We start from the raw sequence: 20,832 nt of genomic DNA, 5'->3' as shown, positions 1-20,832 counted from the left end.
AAAGCAATTTGGGGCACCATCTGACCATTCTAATAATTTCCATCAACCTCCTTCTAGTGTCCACCCCCACCCGAATCTCTTTGCCTTAACGCTGCTCTAAATGCTCTTAATGGTGTATGGTCACCCAGAAATAGTTGGTGTGCTCCAATTACCTACTTTCCCTCTCCCCTTGCACGCACATTACAGATGTGTAGTTCAGTACTTGTTTCGAGTTCCTCTAGTTGTATATTCCAGAATACAAGGTTCAGAGTGACAAACAATAAGGGCCTATTGATCTCTTATGCCTTTTATGATTAACTTTCACAACAGAGCACTGAAACATTCATTTCCTCAGTGCAGCTGATCCAAGTTGTGTATCCTTGGAAATAAAACACTCACCAATCTCTATCCTGTGCCAGGCACAAGCTAGGTGCTGAACCATAGGTTCTCAGTTCGTCTTTCCCACAATCCTTAAGGTTGATGTTATTAGAACAAAAAGAACTGAAGTTCTGACAGGTTATGTAATTTGCTCAAGGTCATTTGGCTGATAAGTGCTGAAGTTAGAATTTCTAAGTTTGACCCTAAAGCCTTAGGGTCTTAACTCTTCCTTTTTAGCATGCTGAAATTTGAGCTGATTTTATAACAAAATATGCCTATTATTTCAATAATCCTGAAACATGTATAATTAAATATACATTTATTAATCTAAATGGATCCCTTGTTGGTGTAATTTCAATCAGAATAACAAGGGGAAACTTTAAAAACAGTAAAAACCAGGCACTGTGTGAATGGATAATTTTAGACAGAATGAACCCACCTAAGATACACTTGGGAGCACCCGGCCCTTTGCTCATCTGTACAGATGATCCTGTCCATAGGGCAAACCAGTCAACATATATAGCATTTCACACCTTATATAAAGTTCTTTGACACATTATCTTACCTGAAACTCAGAAGCAACACTTTGAGCCCAGTACAATTTACAGATGAGAAAACAGGCTTGGAAGTTGACCCAAGTCACAGAACCTATAAGTGACAGAATGAGCCCCAAATCTAAACTCTAAATCCTTTGAGTCTTTATCCTACTTATACTCAGAAATCTGAAGTTATCCAACAAATTTAATCTCTCTTTCTTTCAAAGAAATAGTAACAGGAACAAATTCAGCATGGTGGTTGGAGAGCAGAGAGCTACCAGCAGATGTCTGTGTGTGGATCATTTGTTAAGTAGATGTATATAAACTGGGGACCACCTATACCAAACAGCTTTTGCCTACTTCTTATTTTACAGCATTTTATTTCAATTTAATCAATCTTAAAATATAACCTTTTTTTAACTTCTTATTTTACATTATAATTTATTAACAATGTTGTGATAGCTTCAGGTGTACAGCAAAGTGATTCAATTATACATATACATGTATCCATTCTTTTTCAACTTCTTTTCCCATTTAGGTTGTCACATAATACTGAGCAGAGTTCCCTGTGCTATACAGTAGGTCCTTGTTGGTTAAATATAACCTTCTTTTAAGGTAAGTTATGGGCAAATATATCTTAAATCTGTTTTTTAAAATTAGGTATAAAGTTGTGATAATAGCCTAACAGTCAATAATGCAAACAAATTCCTAAAGTGAGAGAATTTCAGGTGGTGACACTAAAACAATCAATGATTGCTAATCATCTGCTTCTACTTCTATTTGCTCCACAAATATTGGGATATACTAGTGATTCATTCTTTCAGCAAATATATATTAAGCACCTCCTATGCACCTACCATGTATAAGGCTATCTGCTAGGTGATGGAAATACAGTCGTGAACAAGAGATAAGGTTCTTGTCCTCACGGAACTTAAAATCAAGTTGTGGAGACAGACAATAAGCAAAGAAAAAAATCACAAAATGTGATAAATGTGGGACTTCCCTGGTGGCGCAGTGGTTAAGAATCCGCCTGCCAATGTAGGGGACACGGGTTCGAGCCCTGGTCTGGGAAGATCCCACATGCCGCGGAGCAACTAAGCCCGTGTGCCACGTCTACTGAGCCTGCGCTCTAGAGCCCGCAAGCCACAACTACTGAAGCCCGCGTGCCTAGAGCCCGCACTCCGCAACAAGAGAAGCCACCGCAATGAGAAGCCCGCACACCACAACGAAGAGTAGCCCCTGCTCGCCACAACTAGAGAAAGCCTGCACACAGCAACGAAGACCCAATGCAGCCAAAGATTAAAAAAAAAAAAAAAAAATGTGGTAAATGCTATGAAGGAAACAGACTGCGGAGACACAGAACAATATAGGACACTAATTTAATAAATAATAATAACAGCTAGCATTAACGGAGCACTTTAGATAGAGTAGTAGAACATCTCTCTGAAAAGTGATATTTAAACCAAGGTCAGAAGAATGACAAAGAGCTACCCATGTGATAACTGGGGAGAAAGGCTTTTCAGGCAGAAGAAATAGTGCACCCAAACAAGGCTGTGAATGGTCATTGAAAACCTAAAAGGTGGCCAATGGAACTGGGCATGCTGAACAAGGGGAAGAGATGCAAAAAGCCTTATTATAATTTTACTGGATGAGTTTCTTTTATATGAAAAGGAATATATGAGAAATCTCAACTCAGGTTATTGCTAGGTCTGTCTTTGGTATTACACATGGATTAATGTCTAATATTTTGACTAGCTACTGGCATTTTTAGCCAGTCCATCCTGTTTCAGTTTAAAAAGAAAGTCTGACATAATCAACGTCAGATTTTTCACCCATTTGAGCAAAGACAGAATTAACTATTGACAAATTGACTTTGGTTTACCTACTAAGAAAGAAATACTGTTTCCTGGTACTACAATTTTGCTTTTTCATTAAAAAAAAAAGTCAGTATTAAGTTAGAATTTCTAAGTTTAACGTTCCCTCAGTTTTTAAAAACTTCAGCCTTAAATGGGGGGAAAATACTACCATAATTAGGTGCAAAGTTGAGAAGGACAAAAGAATAAATGAATATAAATATTCTTCATTTAACAACTAATTTTTTTCTATACTTGTTCACAATACAGAATGCTTAGGCCCCATAGGTTTCTTCACATTTTGAAAAGGAAATCAGCTTTTGAGTCACTCTCCCTATGTACACATTAGTCTCTCAATTCTGCCTTCCAATTATCTTTTTTCTCATCCTTCAAAGAAATGACAGTGTTCCACCCACTGAATCACTTCCTTCTTACAGAATGACAGGCAAAAACATAGGGAACCTCTATGTCAGTCCCTTTAGTACTGAATCTCAGAAGTTGTATCAAGCCAGCAATTATTTGACAGCTACTGATGTGTCAAGACCCATCAATGTAAATGGATGAAAGATCAACAGTAGTCATTTTTGGACTTGAGATCACAGGGAGTATACAAAACATATACAGCTTAATTAGCCCCTTTCTTTTGTCCTCCCCAGCTTTCCCTAAATGATTGACTTCTTAATTAGAATATGTCCAATTGTAGCAAGAGCAGTTCACATTTGAATGTCTACTATATCCCAGCCATAGTTCTAAGCACATTACATGCACTAACTTATTTACTCAAAGTAACCCTAAGGCAAGGAACTATTACTTGCTCCCTTGTAAAGATGAAGAAGGTGAGGCACAAATAAGACATACAGTTTTCCAAGATCACAATAATTACCAAATCTGTTTTTCATTTTCCTCAGGCCTATTTTAAAACAAATTTGGTCCCAATATCTTATAATGTTTTAATATAACATACTCCTACCAGTCAGAGGGTTAAGAGCATGTACCCAAGCTTATTTCAAATCTGGGCTAGCCCTCTTATTAGCTGCGTAACCTTGGGTAAGTTACCAAACCTCTCTCTCTGACTCAATTTCATTTACCTATAAAATGGAGATGACAATAGCATCTAACTCCTTGAACACTTGTGATGTTCAAATGAGTTACATATATAAACAACTTGGAATAGTGCCTGGCACATAGTATGTAGAAGAGTTAGCTGTTATTAGTAATAGTACCACACCACCTCCACCCAGGGAATTTAGCAAAAGCCTGATCTATTTAATCTAGTCAACACTTCTTTTCCTCTAACATCTGTCATTTGTATTGTCTGACTTACATTGGCTAACAATGAACTATTCTTAGCAAGTAAGCAACACATCTAACTCCCATGCTATTTTTTTCTAGTCCTTACCACTTCTTTCCTCCTATTTCAGTTGCCCAGGAAGAACTCTTTGAGATTAAAATGGTTTGCATTACACTCTAGGCAAGTTCATAAGCCATCGCAATACAAAAGCTAAAGCCTAAATTTGTAACATAATCAAAAAGGGGGTTTCTTAGTCTATTCAGTCTGCTATAACAAAATACCATAAACTAGGTGGCTTATAAACAACAAGCTGTTTATTTCTCACAGTTATGAAGGCTGGAAAGTCCAAGATCAAGACACTAACAGATTTGGGCGTCTGGTGAGGACCAGCTTTCTCATTAGGCAGCTGTCTTTTCATTATAACCTCAGATGGTGGAAGGGGTAAGGGCACTTTCTTGGGTCTCTTTCATAAGGGCACTAATGCCATTCATGAGGTCTTCACCCTCATGACCTCATCACCTACCAAAGGCCCCTACCTCCTACTACTATCATCTTAGGGCTTAGGATTTCAACACATGGATTTTGGGGGCACACAAGTATTCAATCTACAGCAGAGGGAAAAAACTAAGCATTCCTCTCAGTTTTAACCTCAAAAAATCAAATTGATTGGTATTTTATTTGTGGAACAGGTTTTGCACTAATAGTTTTTACTTAAGAATTATAAATGACTTACAATATGTGTTCAAATATGAATTGAAACAAGTATGTTTAAATTATTAATGCCCTTGTACAAGAAAGAAAATAATAAGAAATTAAATAAGTTTATGATTTAATAAGTCAACCAATGTAAGAGGTGGTAGAAAAAAAAAAAAGAAAATTATTAATGCCTTGATGATTTCCTAGATGTTATAGGCCTTAACCTTTCATAACAGTTGATAAGCTCAGACAACATTCTTAGAAATGTCTGATGAAGAAACTGTTTCTAACCAAAGCATAAAGCATAGCAAAATTGACATTTATCTTTTATATTAAAAAGATTTTGATTCTACTTAAATTGTTGAACAATACCATGAACTTAGGACTTCTGAAACCTTGGGACTTTTGAAATCAAAACATAAGCTTATATTCTATTATTTTGAAATATATTTTTATAGAAAAAATATGCATTCAAAAACATACAAAATTAGAAATACCATACATTTATAACATAAATAAATATTAAATGTTAAAAACATAAAATGCTTTAATTGCCTCTATGCAAAGACCATACTTTAGACATCTCTTGAAACACTGGGCATTCAATATATAACTAGGATCAGATCCAAACTTTACATCCTTGAGTACAAGGTGCAGTAACATTGTTTAACCTCTCCAGCTGCCCAGCTCTAGTCAGAATTTAACACCATTTAAAAATATATTTCCAGGAAGCTTGGTCCACCCATGCCACCCCCCACATATAGAGGTTAAGATGTAATTGTAATAACAAATGACACAGAAATAAATTACACATACATCAAGCATCCTTTCATAGCTTTTGTATCTTCTCAGATAACTACACATTAAAAGCCTACTAAATCTGCTTGAGCCTTAGCAGGTTACAGACTATGAATGCAAAACGAAACAAGATACTATTAGGTTATTGCACATTTGACCATTTCTTTACCTCTGTTGAACATATTTTATAACTGACCAACATATAACCGTCTGTAATATCTTGTTTAACATGGTAATTATCATTTATTTAAAACCTAAAATGTGCCAACCAGTGTCGTATTTCATTCTAACAACTATGAGAAGTTGGAATTATCCCCATTTTACAGACAAAGAACCTGAGACTCTCAGAGATAAAGCAGATTAATGAAGATTACACAGCTAGCAAGTAATGGAACAAGGATACAAATACAGGTCTGATTCCAAAACCTGTGCTAATGATAACATCAAAGACTCATCTTTGGCAGCATTGCACAAGTAATGTTATATAACTGCTTAAAAATTTAAAAAAAGAAAAGAGAAAAAAAAGATTTACCTCAGACTATAGTAAAATTCTATTGACTACTGTGAAACGTAGCCACTGTATAGTAACATCTGAATCTGGAAGTACAGTAGAAGGTCTTTTACTTTTCACTTAATCAACTAGCAAGATTGTCCAATGCTTTCCATATCTTCCATAGAAGTAAACTGACAGACATGAGCAGCTAATAAGTTACTTTCCAGTTGCCTGCACACTTCTACTCCTACTAGTTGAGTTGTATGCTTAAGTAGTATCTGATGTTTATTCCCAAACCTGCTTATGCAAATTTATTTTAAAACTATATAAATCAATGAAATGAATGCAAAAAAAGGTTATTTCTGTGAAAACTATGTTGAATGCTTTGGAAAGCACATATTTTGATGAACATAATTTTGATGAATATATATTCCCTCTCCTCCCAAAACAAATTTCTGTTGACTACACAAATATTCTTGTAATTCCTGGTGTACACAGACACCTATAAAATTGTGTGAAACATTAAAAAAGAATTTAACACTTTTTAAATGTAAAATATTCCACCCTTGGATTTTTTTGCAGTCTTATTCTACTTTAAAGAAATCAAAAGTAGAAATCTTAGGTGTACATTTTTGGTGTGGTTTACAGAGGAAAGATCATATCTACCTCTGAAAAATAGACCCCATTTCACCCCCAGAAAAGGGCCTTGAGCCTACACCAAAAGACAAGTGAAATAATTAAGGCTGTTATTTTTTCTGATTCCTCATTTAAACTAACTTTTTAGATTAGCCAACCAACTACCACATGCAACCATGTAGGATAAGAGGGTCCTTTTGTACTTAGAAACTTTCTAAAGCACAGCTGTATACCACTAAGCAAATATCTCAGAGTTTCTACACTAGAATTCGTATACTTTCTTAGCTTCTGAATGAATATCTGAAGGTTTTCCTATTTATTCTCATTTTTTAGAGAACTCAGTGCTAAGCATGGTTATCTAGTTCTTTATCCCAGAGACTAAAAGCAGTAAAATTAAAAGGAGACAAGAATAAGCACATTGACAACAAAGACTGTTGACAGCATGGGAATTCAAAAATCAGATCTTAAAAAAAATAGGCTGAAGTGGTTTAAGCTAGAGGAAAAAAAAAAAAAATCTCTGTCCACATATCATGATTACAACTGAAAATATTTTTGGCATTTAAAGAGTAAAGTTTCAGTTATCCAGAAAATTAACTCATATAGAATAGTTTCTTAGATACCAATGTAGAAAAAGTGAAGTATTCTGTTGTCAAGCTCTCCCATAATTGTGCCTTGCCAACCACAGGTCAAGAAATCAATTCAATGGGTTATGCAAGCAATTTTTAACAATAGAAATAGAACAGAAAGTACAAGACCACACTGCACATAGTAAGAGTAAGTATGTTTTGTGCAAAGTTTATTTCAGTATTTCTATACTACTTTGCAAAGTAAAAGATACTTACCCTAGGTCCTGGTCAAAAGAAAGACATGGGCCTAAAGATTCATATTATAAAATACAGTCACAATACTAAACTTTCAATCGCCTCATTTTTACATCATAATGCTAAAGATAGCTACAATTTTAATGAGAAAAAAGTCACTTCTTTAGGAGTCTTGATGCATAAATGTATTTACTTTTCCTAGTAATCTACATTAATATATAACATTTTATTGTGTTTAGTACTAGTTTTGGCTAAAATAGAGATTGTGTGCAAATACTATTTTTTTAACTGCTTAGGGGACTTCCCTGGCGGTCCAGTGGGTAAGTCTCTGCCCTCCCAATGCAGGGGGTCCGGGTTCCATCCCTGGTCAGGAAGCTAAATCCCGCGTGCATGCAGCAACTAAAAGATCCTGCATGCCGCAACAAAGACCTGGTACAGCCAAAATTTAAAAAGTAAACAAACAAACAAACCAACAAACCTGCGTAGGACCTTAAAGCGACTTTTACAACAACCAGCAAAACAAAAACAAAAAACAAATAGCGACTCTGATTTTCTTTGCTTGTTTATTTTGAGATGCAATTACTGACCTTGGTGCCGTCTTTCCAAAGTCACAGATGAGATCTAAAAGTCTAAACTTGGCATTCTACACAAGCAACCTGCTTAGTAACAATATTCTTGCTAATACTTAATTCATACAAAGCTGATTTTAAGAAACAACCAAACACTTAAAACTAATCCACTAAATTAAGTATGGCTTTCTCCACTTCTTTCTAGTGCATTTTAAGACAATACTACCAAAGATGTATTTTAATAGAAAAGAAAATTTGACTTTCTAATCCAGTTTGAAAAAATATATGGAAAAAATAACCAGTTTAATACATATCTTTTAAAATTTTTTTATTTTATTTTTTAAAATTATCATTTATTGATTGATCGATTGACTGCCATGTTGAGGCCTGCGGGATCTTAGTTCCCCCACCAAGGATCAAACCTGTGCCCCTGCAGTGGAAGCACAGAGTCCTAACCACTGGACCGCCAGGGAATTTCCCATATCTTTTTTTAAATGAGCATCTAATTCATAAAGATAAATTAACATTTCCAATCCAAAAGTCTCAGATTTGGAAGGAACTCTGTCATCTAGTCCAACTCCCTACCAAATACATTAATCCTCTTCCTACAATGTTCCTTGGACTCAAATTCCCATATGACAAACTCCTAACTACAACTATATTAAAATCTTCTAAAGTTTGTCCTTGCAATGGTCAATCAAAAGTAGATTGATAAATGAGTTTTCAATTCCTTTGAAGTCCTTGAGAAACACAGTGTATGCATTATTCCCATAAGTCCTGAAAATACAGGTTTAGAAAGGAAATGGCACATTTACAGTACTTATTATAGAGATTTCAGTAGCCCTGTGTATATATTGATATACTGGATAAAGCCCTGGAGTACTCTGCAAACTTTTAGAGTTTGCCTAAAGCACAAAAATCAGCAATGACAAATAATATTTGTGAACTCAAACAATCTTAAATTTTCTCAGTTTATCAAGTTCAAATTCTCAAGTTGAAAAAACTTTTAAACTTCTTTAAAATTGAAGTTAGAGTGAACCTAAAAATGAGTAATGTAACTCTAAAATGATACCAAGTATTGTGGCAACAGATACAAGTGCTGTTCTTGGCAATTTCATTTTTAATATCTCTTGAAACTAATACTTTGAAGACACTTTTGAAGAATGTATTCTCCCATCTAGTTCCTAACTCTTCCATGCGCCCTTCTCTACCTTACCATCTGGAATCTGTAACAGAAACAAATACGTAATTCACCAAGAGTTGATCCTGCCGCAGAATTAGATTAACGTTTCTAAAATGGGGCACAGAAAAAAAAAAAATCCTACTTAAATCAATAATTTACCTCGGTCTGGCTTCATTTTCACGCCAATTTCCACCCAAGGTGCTGTGAAATACACGTGTGGGTTCTTTCAACAGGCTCGCCGCCGATTCTGTGGCTACTGCTCCGTTTTCAAAATGCTAAAAGAGATCAAAATAAAATTAATCTGGTCTTGCCCTCAACACTCGATCTTGCAAGAAAACTACTGCTAACAGGCCTCTTCCTGGCACTAAGTGCGGTGACAGCACCATCCGCAGGTCTGAAAAAAGCAAAAGTCTGCACCGCCTCCCCCATCTCCTCCGGACCAAGCACCCCTCTTCCCCGCCCCTGTGCTCTCCAGGCCAACGTGTCCTTCTTTGACACAGCGTCTCTGAACCAAAAGGAAGATCTATTTATAACCTGAAGGTACAGGCAGGGGAAAAAAAAGAAAGATTCAAGCACCACAAGGTAACTAACCCCTTTGTAAAAGAAACACCGCTGGGAACAGTGGCACCTCCGCAGTGGCTGGTATAGAAATGCTCCGACCTGGTGACTTGGGCGCAGGAAACTCTTCAAGACCCCAAGCGCCTCGCCTACAGCTCCGCCCGCCCCGCCGGGCCTCACCTGTGTAATTACCCTCTGGCTAGTCTTCCTGCCTCAACCGCGGCCAAGTTGACACAATGAGAGGGTCAGAAAGAAACGCGAGTCATCTCCTCGTGCCCAGTCCCCAGTCCCAAACGAACTCTACTGGGCTGTCCCGGGTCGCCCCCGCGGCCCTGCGAGGCCGGGCCTGAGGTCGTCCCGGGAAGGTGGTTACGGCCGGGCGCTCGCCCCTGCTCGGCGCAGCCTGCCCGTGCGGCCCCCTTCCGTCCCGCCGCGGCCCCGATTTCCTTCAGCCACGCCGTCCGGAGCGCCGCGCCAGCCCTTTTCCCCGCCGGAGAGTTGTTTTCATGGCTCCCTCGGCCGACCTCTGCTGACTAACTCGCTCTCCTCTCCCGTCCCAATCCCTCCTCCTCTTGGCACTTCTCTCAGCCGCTCGCCCAGCGGCTCACATCACACTCCCACCTCAGACGTGAGGCTCCGAGAGGCGCAGGGCCGGCGAGAGCGAAGTGTGGCGCGCAGCGGCCCCCGGGGCTGCGTTAGAGGACCATGGAAGCCCGAGACAACAAGCCCGACGCGGCTCCCCGGCGCCCCTGTGGCCATCCACCCCCGCCTCGGCCGCCGCCTCGCTACGCTCCCGGCGCTCAGCCCCTCGCCCTGCCTGCCCGACTCGCACCCGAGCCCCGCTGCCCCCGGGCTTCGCCTGCCCGTCGCCCCGGCCGGCCCGCTCGCCCCGCGCCTCTGCCAGCTCTTCGCCCGCCCGCTGCCTCTAGCTCTGGCGCTCCAGCTCCTGGTCCCCCTCGCTCGCCCAGTTCTTTCTCTGCAGTTTGCCCTGTCAAAACACTGCCCGGGTCACGTGTCCCAACAACAGCCAACCCACCGCTCGTCACTTCCTCCCCGGCGGCCTCCGCGGCGGGCGCCCGGTTGTTATGGCAACGCCCCCGCGGCCCGGGGCGCTAGCCTGGGGGCCTGGGTTCCCTTGCAGGTGCTGCGGGCTGCGAAGGGCCGGCGGAGCCCGGGAGGCCCGAGAGGTGCCTGGCGCTTTGGCCGCGCTCGCCTCCTGCCTGCGCTCCGAGCCGGCTGCGGCGCTTCTGGGACCAGGAACCGGAGCTATGCTATTAGAGCACAGGGTAACTGGGGAGATGTCATCCGAGGGCCTGCCCCAGACTTGGAGGATAATTATAGTCTCCTCCTCCTCCTCCACACTGGATGCTGGCGCAGAGTTGTGGGCCAGCCCCGAGGGGCTTGCAGTGCACGGTGGAAGTCGGGTCTAATTAATGTGGCCGAGACAGGAGAGTGGGTAGCCATACGCTGAAGGGATTGGGGAGTTTAAGAGCAAGAACCACCCCCCCCCCCACCAGATTTTTTTCAAATCACTAGGGATTTTAGTAGGATTCGGAACCCAAGCTCTAGAGGCCTTCACTGTGCTAAAAATAACTTTTATAACCTCTAAAACACTGACTCATGGCAGGACACTTTTGACACCGAGTTATTGTTAGGGAGCTGTAATTTTGTTGTGCTATAACAATGTGACCTGATGACATTTCGTGTTGCGATGTTGTATCATCATTTCAACACAAACAGATGACAAGGATCTGCTGTAATTAAAACAAGCAATCCTAGCAAGGGCTGAAGCTATTAGCTACTCAGTTTATAGACAAAGTACACATGGGGTTGTGAGCTCAAAACAGAGACAAAGAGAAGTACAAAATTTGCAATCCTCTTTGGTTTCATTTAGAAAAAGCCTTTTTTTTGTTTAAGAAATAATTTTGCATACAAGAATCACAACAGGAAAGTACTAGGTTAGGTTTAAAGGTGATTTACTTTAGTCTTTGTACTCTTCTGAGGTTTCCAAAGTTTTACAGGGAGTATGTTTACTTCTACATCAGAAAAGTTTTTGTAAATTACAAGATTGGGATTGCATTTTTTTTTCCTCAGATCTATTAAATACATGAAATTTTTATTATGAAAAAAACAATATTTTCTGGATGTTTTCATATGCACAGTAAAATTACATATGCAACTGCAATTAAAAACCTTTACTCTAAAAAAAAAAAAAAAAAAAAAAAACCTTTACTCTAAGATTGCAACTAATCAAAACAGGACAGAACATTCAGGAAGGTAACATTCATCTTCATGGGAAATGTTCTGGCATCATGAAGATGAAACTTCTGACAAATGGCAACAGTTCCTTAATCTATGTAATAGCTACAAATGTTAACTCCCAGTGGATTTAACTTTGGTATTACAGAATACTATAGTATGTAGTTTCTTTTATGAACTGAAGCTTTACTTGTTCTAACATCACTTCTCAATTAACCTTGGTAATGGGAGACAGAAAGAGCAGTTAAAGATAATCCAAAATCCTAAATTTGGCACAACAGCTGGGACCAGATAACAGCTATTGTAAAGGCTTACTGGGTGAATAGGCAGCAAGATCTGTGATTTAGCTCCTCTTGCTCTGCCGAATTTGCAAGAGGTATAAAGACCAGAAAAATGTTGAGAGTAGAAGCTGAGAATATTGGATAATCTGGAAAACAAAAGAATTCTCTTTTAAACAATTAAGTTTTAACAGCACATGGATAAATGATGCTGTCTGAACATTTGTTAGACTACCTCGAAGCTTTTTATTGAGAATCTTAAATTTGTTGAAAAATTGGAGATCATTATGGCACTGGAAAAATATTTTAAAAGAGGTGTATTTTTGACTCATTCATTCATTTTTCAAATTGTTTTTTCACTCAGCCTACATTTATGGAGCACTCACTGTCTGCTAGGCATATGCTAGTTTCTGAGAGCACAAAAGTCACCAAAAACAGGGTCATTACTCTCATGGAGCTTTATTGATTACTACAGTTGCATAGCCTAGGTCAAGTCACATTCTACAGCCTCTTTTAACCTATAAAAATGAGGGGTTTGGACTCAGGCAGTAAATAATCTCTTTCCTTTCTAATTCTGAAAGAATCCTGTAATTGTATAAAGCATTTGTAGAATGGTTGGAAATAAGGACCTACCTACCATGGCAACACTAAGTGTTGGTGATAAAGTGTGTTTGCACCTTGGAGCACCCAAGTAAAACAAACATCTCTGGTTCCTGCTTGGTGAGATGTGAAAGTGGGTGAAGAAAGCAAGTCAAAACAGCTGGCAGGGGGCTTCCCTGGTGGCACAGTGGTTAAGAATCTGCCTGCCAATGCAGGGGACATGGTCTCGATCCCTGGTCCAGGAAGATCCCACATGCCGGGGAGCAGCTAAGCCTGTGTGCCACAACTACTGAGCCTGCGCTCTAGAGCCCGTGAGCCACAAGTACTGAAGAGCGCATGCCTAAAACCCATGCTCCGCAACAAGAGAAGCCACTGCAATGAGAAGCCCGCGCACCGCAACAAAAGAGTAGCCCCCTCTCGCCGCAACTAGAGAAAGCCCTCACGCAACAACGAAGACCCAACGCAGACAAAAAATTAAATAAATAATAAATATTTTTTAAAAAACAGCTGGGAGGAACCTTTCCCCTTTTGCATCTGATTTGCTCTCCATTTTGTTTTCCCCTAGTGTTGCAAAGACTTGAGTAATTAACTTCAAAAAAGTTAGCTCATCTTCAGCAAGGAGGTAATCCCCTCAACTTTGATATGTTTTGCTGACATGGGCAGTGTATAACAAAACTGTGTGTTTAATGGAGGTCTTTTACTGACTAAGGTGATGAGGATAACTGGTTTGTTCACTTTATTAGTACAAGGCTGTTACTGTTACCAAGGTCATGAAACCAGTCCAGGCTACCAGAATGAGCTCCACCAAAGCAGGGACTGGTGCATTTTTCTTCTTGTACCTCTAACACCAAGCATAGGACCTGGCACAGAGTAGGAGCTCAATACATGTCAACCTTTGTATTCACCAATAAAATATTCTTGTACATGCCCACAAACTGTACCTCTAATACCAGTTGGCATTTACTCCCTAGTGGGATAAAGCTAGATAGAGAGTTGGGAAATCAGTGGGTGGCACAAACTTCATACATGAAGGATATGTTTTCATTATAGTTTTGGTATTGTCTTATAATAGTAGGAGCTCATTGTGGGTTGAATTGTGCCTTCCAAAATGATATATTGATGTCCTAACCCTGATACCTGTGAATGTGACCTTATTTGGAGTTAGGGTCTTTGCAGATGTAATCAAGTTAAGATGTAGTCATGCTGGAGTGGGTGGGCCCTAAATCCAATTACAAGTGTCCTTATAAAGTGAGAGAGATTTGACGACAGAGGAGAGACAAGGAAGATGGCCATGTGACCAGGCAACAGAGATTGGAATGATGCAGCTGCAAGCCAAAGAATGCAGAAGATTGCCACGAGCCACCAGAGTCCAGGAAGAGGCAAGGAAGGATTCTTCTCCAGAAATTTCAGAGGGAGTATGTCCCTGCCAGTATCTTGCTTTTGTCCTTTTCATCTTCAGAACTGTGAGGGAATAAATTTCTGTTGTCTTAAGCCACTCAAGTTTGTTGTGTTTTGTTACTGTAGCCCTAGGAAACTAATATAGAACTCCAGCAAAGAATATTGCCATAATTTTTTCTTGGCCTGTAAGTTGCATTGCTGACATTGCAAGTTTTCTAAAACTTCCAGATTCTGAATTGTCACCAAATCATGGAGATCTTTAATTCTATAAAAATTACAGTAAATCAGTTGGAAATGTGAAGAAAATCTCTCTAGTGTCACAAACGAACAACTTTATGATCATGAATAGTAAGTGGTTGAGAATCATCACATGAAAATACACTGTTTTAGATATGGTGATTGGTAGATCTGTTTTCATCATATTGTGGAAATAAAGACTAGTAGAATTAACTGGAATGTATAGATAAATCTTCTAAGGTAAGTAAAAAAATATCAAACTGTGTACTTTTAGTTCTTGAAGCAACAAGAGGAAAGGCACGCTATCTTTTCTGTACCTAAATTGTTTCCGATTGTTCAGTCGTATTTATTACAGTTCATTTCTTCCTAAGGGAGAAAGATCATGGAGTCGTTGCTAAGGTATTGTTCTCATGTAAACAACCCTCCACCTTCTTTTAAATCGGTTGGCTGATTTGTCCTTTTTGAGACTCCTGTTTGTCCACCTTCTTTAACCACGGGTATAAGGAAGTGAAAAATGATTCTTTCTGGTTCCTGCTTGCAGAAGTGATTGTAGTACTCAGAAATACAAAAGCTTCTAAACTTCAAGCCATGGGAACCTTTTATCCGAAGGTTTGCTGAGCTGCTAGAGGTCTCTGAGCCATCAAGACTTAAGATCTTTTCAAAAGTTAAAAATAATTGTTCATTTTTGTGACAGTAATTGTGCCCAGCACTTCACATATATTATACATTTGATCCTGAGAGGGTGATATTATCTTGTAGATTAGGAAACTGGGGCTCTGAGATGAGTAAGTTTCCCAAGGCTGCAGTTAATAAGTAGAAGCAGCCTGCTTCCTAAGTGGGCTCATTTAATTTCCATTAAAACATGATAAAGTAGGTTAAATTATTCCAACTTTTTCAAATGGGGAAACTAAGACTCAGAAACATTGAGAATGGTTGCACGTTTGGAATGTAAATTGCTTTATGTAAACTTAAGCTCAGTGCTTTGAGATATAAGTTCTAAATAGAATGGCTGTGGTTGGTTTGTTATATGTAAACTCCAAAGAGCAAATAGTCACACTTAGTTGATAACAGCAGCTAATATTTCTTGAGCATTTAAGTAGTAAGCACTATACTGAGTGCTTTATAGGTATTAGTTCATTTAATCCTCACAATATCCCCATGAAGTATTATTATCCCTATTTTATAATCAAATAAACAGGAAAAGGGAAGTTAAATAACATGCCGAAAGTCAAGTAATTAGGAAGTGTCAGAGCCAGGATTCACACCCAGGGAGCATGACTGTGGAGCTTATGTCCTTAACTACCACCTAGTACTGGTCCCATATAGTTTGGTTTTCCTCCTAAACCCTGTATCTTCCTGCCACTGGGCTTTTGCCGTTTCCCCCACAAAATGTTCCTCTCCAGTTCCTATCTAAACCCTTGTGGACTTTCAGGGCCCAAAATCTTACTTCACAATGCCTTCTAACGCCCACACTCTCACACACCCATCTGTCTTTTCTATGAACTCATGTTTTATTTATGGCCTTAAAACCACATACTATATATTTTTTTATCTTTTTATGGGAAGAGATGAACTGTGACCTCGGGTTCCTTTTTATTTTTTGTGTTGACTGACACCAGACTAGGCACAAAGCCTGAAGTAATTACTGAAGACCTGAGGCCATCACTATTCTGTAGAACTACTCCAGCCAATACAGTAGCCACTGGTCACATGTGGCTATTGAGCACTTGTAATGTGACTAGTGAAACTGAGAAACTGCGTTTTTCATTTTAATTTAAATATAAACTGAATGACTGGTTCTTGATTCGATGATGAGAAAATTAAGTATGTTTGGAACAACTTGGGTATATGAATCTACTTTTTCCAACTGCAAATTGTAGGAAATATAAATATAGATCAATTATTTCTTTTTTTTCCAACCAAATTTTTTATTGTAGCAAAATTCACATAACATAAAATTCACCATTTTAACCATCTTAAAGTGTACAGTTCAGTGGCAATTAGAACATTCACAATGTTGTGCAACCATCACCACTATCAGTTCCAGAACATTTCCAACGCCCTAAAAAAACCCTTGTACCCACCATTTAGCAGTCACTCTTCATCCTCCCTCCCCCAAGTCCCTGGCACCCACAACTCTGCTTCCTGTCTGTATGGATTTGCCTCTGCTGCACATTTCACGTAAATGGATCAACCAACATTTTTCAGGCTCAGCACCTGCTAGGCACCAAGGGTATGAAGATAAATATGACCATCTGCTCTTAATGAGATCACTTTCAACTGGGATGAAACAGATTAAAAAAAATCATAGTAGAATGTGATGTGACGATTATTGTAATAAAAATATGAACATTGTGAGAAAACATATGAGGGAGATAAGGGATGCTGCAAGAAGTAAGATATGAATTTGGGCATGGGGACAGAAGTTTGCTAGACCAATGAGGGCTGGGCAGGAGGGTGGTGTAGAAAAGAGGGAGCTGGAGGAGGACAGGGAGAGTGTGACCAAGGCACTATATCAATTATTTCTAATGAAAGTTTAGCATCCAAATTGAAATGTGCTGAAAGTCTGAAATATACACCAGATTTCAAAGACTTAGTATAAAAAAAGGAATGTAAAATATTAATACTCTAAAAATGTTGATTATGTGTTGAAATGATCCTGTTTTAGATAGATTTGGTTTCTTTTAAAAAATTTTTTTAATGTGGCTACTGGGAAATGTAAAGTTACATATGTAATTCACATAATACTTCTATTAGACAACACTGCTCTAGGACTTGGTGGCTTAGTAGCAGCAACAAAAAAGACATTTGAAAATCAGCTATGCTCCCCAACCAAGTGATGCCTTCTAGCAGTTCAAATTTAGGGCTAAGGGAACTTACTGCTTGCTCTAGTCCTATCAAGAGTTCTATGCATCCTAAGCAGAAATAGAGACACAGATGTAGAGAACAAACGTATGGATACCAAGGGGGAAGGGGGGCTGAATTGGGAGATGGGGATTGACATATATACACTATTGATACTATGTATAAAATAGGCAACTGATGGGGACATACTGTAAAGCACAGGGAACTCTACCCAATGCCCTTCAGTAACCTAAATGGGAAGGAAATCGAAAAAAGAGGGGATATATGTATACATATAGCTGATTCACTTTGCTGTACGATGGAAACTAACACATTTTAAAGCAACTATACTCCAATAAAAATTTTTAAAAAAAGAGTTCTATGCATCCTATGGGAATTCCCTGGTGGTCCAGTGGTTAGGACTTGGCGCTTTCACTGCAGAGGGCACGGGTTCAATCCCTGGTCAGGGAAATAAGATCCTGCAAGCATAGCGGTGAGGCCACAAAAAAAAGAAAAGTTCTATGCATACTAATGAGACTTGAATGTACCACAAAATGGTGAGAGCATACCTTAGATATAGTAGACACAGTAGTGAATGACCCTTCCAAACACACACATTAAATTCAGTAGTGTTTTCATAGAAATTATTTTCCCTTTCATGCCTGTTAAAGGATCACACACAGAACTAACTATCTTGCCCCCAAACAGTGTGAGCTATTTTCAGAAGCAGTGATGGGTGGACTTCAGTTAAACTCTCCATGAGCTGGTAGAGACATTTAGTCTAATATAAATCAAGTTACTGGTCCTTTAAATCTTTTCATCAGAATATATCAGCTCATTGCATCCTAATGCAAATTCTATGACAGTGTTTTTCACTGTAAAAAAAACAAAAATCCATACCATTTGACTTCAATGTAGATATAAACAACAACAGTGACCTCTGTTTCAAAATGTATATGATAAGACACAGCAGTGTAAAGCAACTATACTCCAATAAAAAAAAAGTATGTGATAAACTAAATGATTAGATATTTCAGAAAAAATATTTTGAGCAGAGTCGTATTCTTCCAAAAGTTTTTAAAGAAGCAATCTTAGGTTATTATGCTATTAGGTTTTTAAGAAAGAAAAAAAAAAGAGTGTAAGACTGTATAAAAATAATGCAGAAAATCTCCAACTCCTTTTTACAAATGGGAAAACTCATAATTGAAACTAAATTCTTCACATGCAATAGATAGAGCATGATAGAACAATCTGTAATATAATTTTTCAAATCAAATTTCTGCTGCTTCTGCCAGAACCAAAAAGCTCAATGCAGCATAAAAAGAATTCTAGAAGTGATTCCTGTATTTGCCTGCTGTGTATATCTCAATAATTTCATTCTGCCATGCTTCAGAGAGAACAGAACATTAGCTGCCTTCTTATTCCAAATTTCACAGGCAAAATTCTGTACTTGCAACTCAGTGTAATTGGTCTTTATTTCCAAAACGTCATTTCTGTCTAACATAAGTTTAATTCAATTTGGCATTCATTGAATTTTGAATGCCAAATACTTTGCTGGGCTCTAGAGAAAAAGAGGCCAGAAAAGCAAGTACTTACCCTCCGAAAGCTTTATTAATCTAAAAAGGAGGTGGCAATGTAAATAAATAACTGCAATTTATTTGACAGCAGAAAAAATTCATGCATAAAGAAAACAGCTGGCACAAAGGAGGAAAGTTGCTTCCCTCTAGGAGAAGGAGTTGCTTAGGAAGGAAAAGGAACATATTAGCTATGTTTTGGAGCATGAAGGAGTCATCATCAGACAAGCAAAATGGGGTGGGATGCAGATGGGGGAAGTTGTTCCTAGCATGTCACTCCAGCATGTCACTGAGGCATGATAGAACATAATTTGTTCAAGATGCCATATTAGGTCAGATTCAAGAAAGTTAAATGAAAGTGATAGGTACAATGTTAGACAGCCCCCCCCCTTTTTTGCCATTGGCCGCAGTTCTTCATCCTTCCCTGTATCCATGCTTTTCCCTTGTAACTTGCAGTCTCTCCCAGTAAGAGGTCAGAATACATTGCCCAGATCCTGGTTCAGCCACACGACTTACCCTGACAAATAGAATGAGGCTAACATGAGAGTTTTGAGCTAGACCTTAAGAGGCCTTAGCTGTTTGCTCTCTTGTGCCTCTACCATTACCATGAAAAACAGATACCAGGGCTAACCTGCAGGTCCCTGGAAGATGAGAGACAAATGCAAGGAACTTTAGCCACCTCACATGACCCACAGATCGTTCCAGCTTTGATTAGCAGAACCACCATAGCCAACCCATATATCCAAGAATATGAATTGTTGTTTTAAGCCACTAAGGTTTGGAGTGGTCTGTTACACAGCATTTTTGAGGCATTAGCAAACCAATACAGCCGTAGCAATGAATTTGCGTTTTATCTTGTGGATGACAGAAAACTATAAAGGATTTTAAAATGAATAGTTAGATTGTTTCAGAAAGATGGCTTCAGCAACAAAGTGGAAGATGGAGACGGAAAGAGATGGTGGCAAAAAAGCTACTACAGTTGTCCGACCCCAAGAGTATGCAGACCTGAACTAAGGCACTGGCAGTGGGAATAAAGTAGAGAAGACAGGCTGGAGAGAGGTTTAGGTGATAGAATTTGGGTGGTGATTTGTTGTAGGCAGAGAGAGAGGACAGCCTTCCCACACTTACCACGCCATCCTACTCTGGCCCGGAATAGTTGATGAATCACCATGTACTTTTAGACAGGAAATACAAGGAAAAATCAGATGGCCACTGAGGGCTGGGGTAGGGGTGGGCAACAGGGGATAATGTATTTAATTTAGATACATTAAGTTTGAAAAACCTGTAATCATCTAGACAGACAGTATGAAGGCAGAGGAAAATTCTGCTCTGAAGCTTGGGGATGAGGTCTCATCTAAATGCATAGTGCTCAGAAACCATCACCATACAAATGGTGGGTACTCCATGGGATAGAAGAAGGTGCTATCATGGGATAGAAGAGGGAAGGTGCTCAGAAATGTCGGCTGTTGTGGAGAAGTCAAATAAGGTAAGGACTGAGAAATATTCTTTTGATTTAGCAATCACGTCATCCTTAAGAGAAGGAACAATTTTGAAACTGTTTTAACAGATGGACAGCAGTAGCCTGGGTCCAATTAAACTCATTGTCTATTCAGAAAATAACCCATAGTTGGGAAATTCACAGCACCAGTGCTTTGAATCAGATCACTGCTTTACACCAGGTCAGTGTGGCATAATTCTGAGAACAGTTGATATTTTACTATGAACACATGTTTTGGAAATTTAAAATCATTTGTGTTATATCCCAGAAACACCATTATCCTTGATTTCATGAAGTGTACCAGCAAAATCCAACATGCAGAGATTTCACAGAAATTGTTTTTCTGAGAGTAA

At 39.1% G+C, this 20,832-nt stretch overlaps 1 protein-coding gene across 3 annotated transcripts in view; it reads right to left on the bottom strand.

Moving 5' to 3' along the window:
- The window catches only part of ATOSA (atos homolog A), an 86,125-nt gene extending 75,352 nt beyond the window's left edge, over positions 1–10,773 (bottom strand). The window contains exons 1-2 of one of the 3 annotated variants that reach the window (XM_007194900.2): positions 9,825–10,773; positions 9,393–9,508 (exon numbers count right to left, since the gene is read on the bottom strand). In XM_007194900.2, coding sequence (XP_007194962.1) covers positions 9,393–9,408 — 16 coding nt within the window. In that variant the 5' untranslated portion in view covers positions 9,409–9,508; positions 9,825–10,773. The remainder of the gene's footprint in view (positions 1–9,392; positions 9,509–9,824) is intronic. The other 2 variants (XM_007194901.2, XM_057542906.1) reach the window with 2 other exon arrangements.
- Positions 10,774–20,832: the final 10,059 nt, after the last annotated feature.

This window comes from Balaenoptera acutorostrata, chromosome 3 (assembly GCF_949987535.1).
Source record: "Balaenoptera acutorostrata chromosome 3, mBalAcu1.1, whole genome shotgun sequence".
Classification (NCBI taxonomy): domain Eukaryota; kingdom Metazoa; phylum Chordata; class Mammalia; order Artiodactyla; family Balaenopteridae; genus Balaenoptera; species Balaenoptera acutorostrata.
The sequence above is the reverse complement of the archived record's forward strand: the minus strand, read 5'-3'. Positions and strand labels throughout refer to the sequence as shown.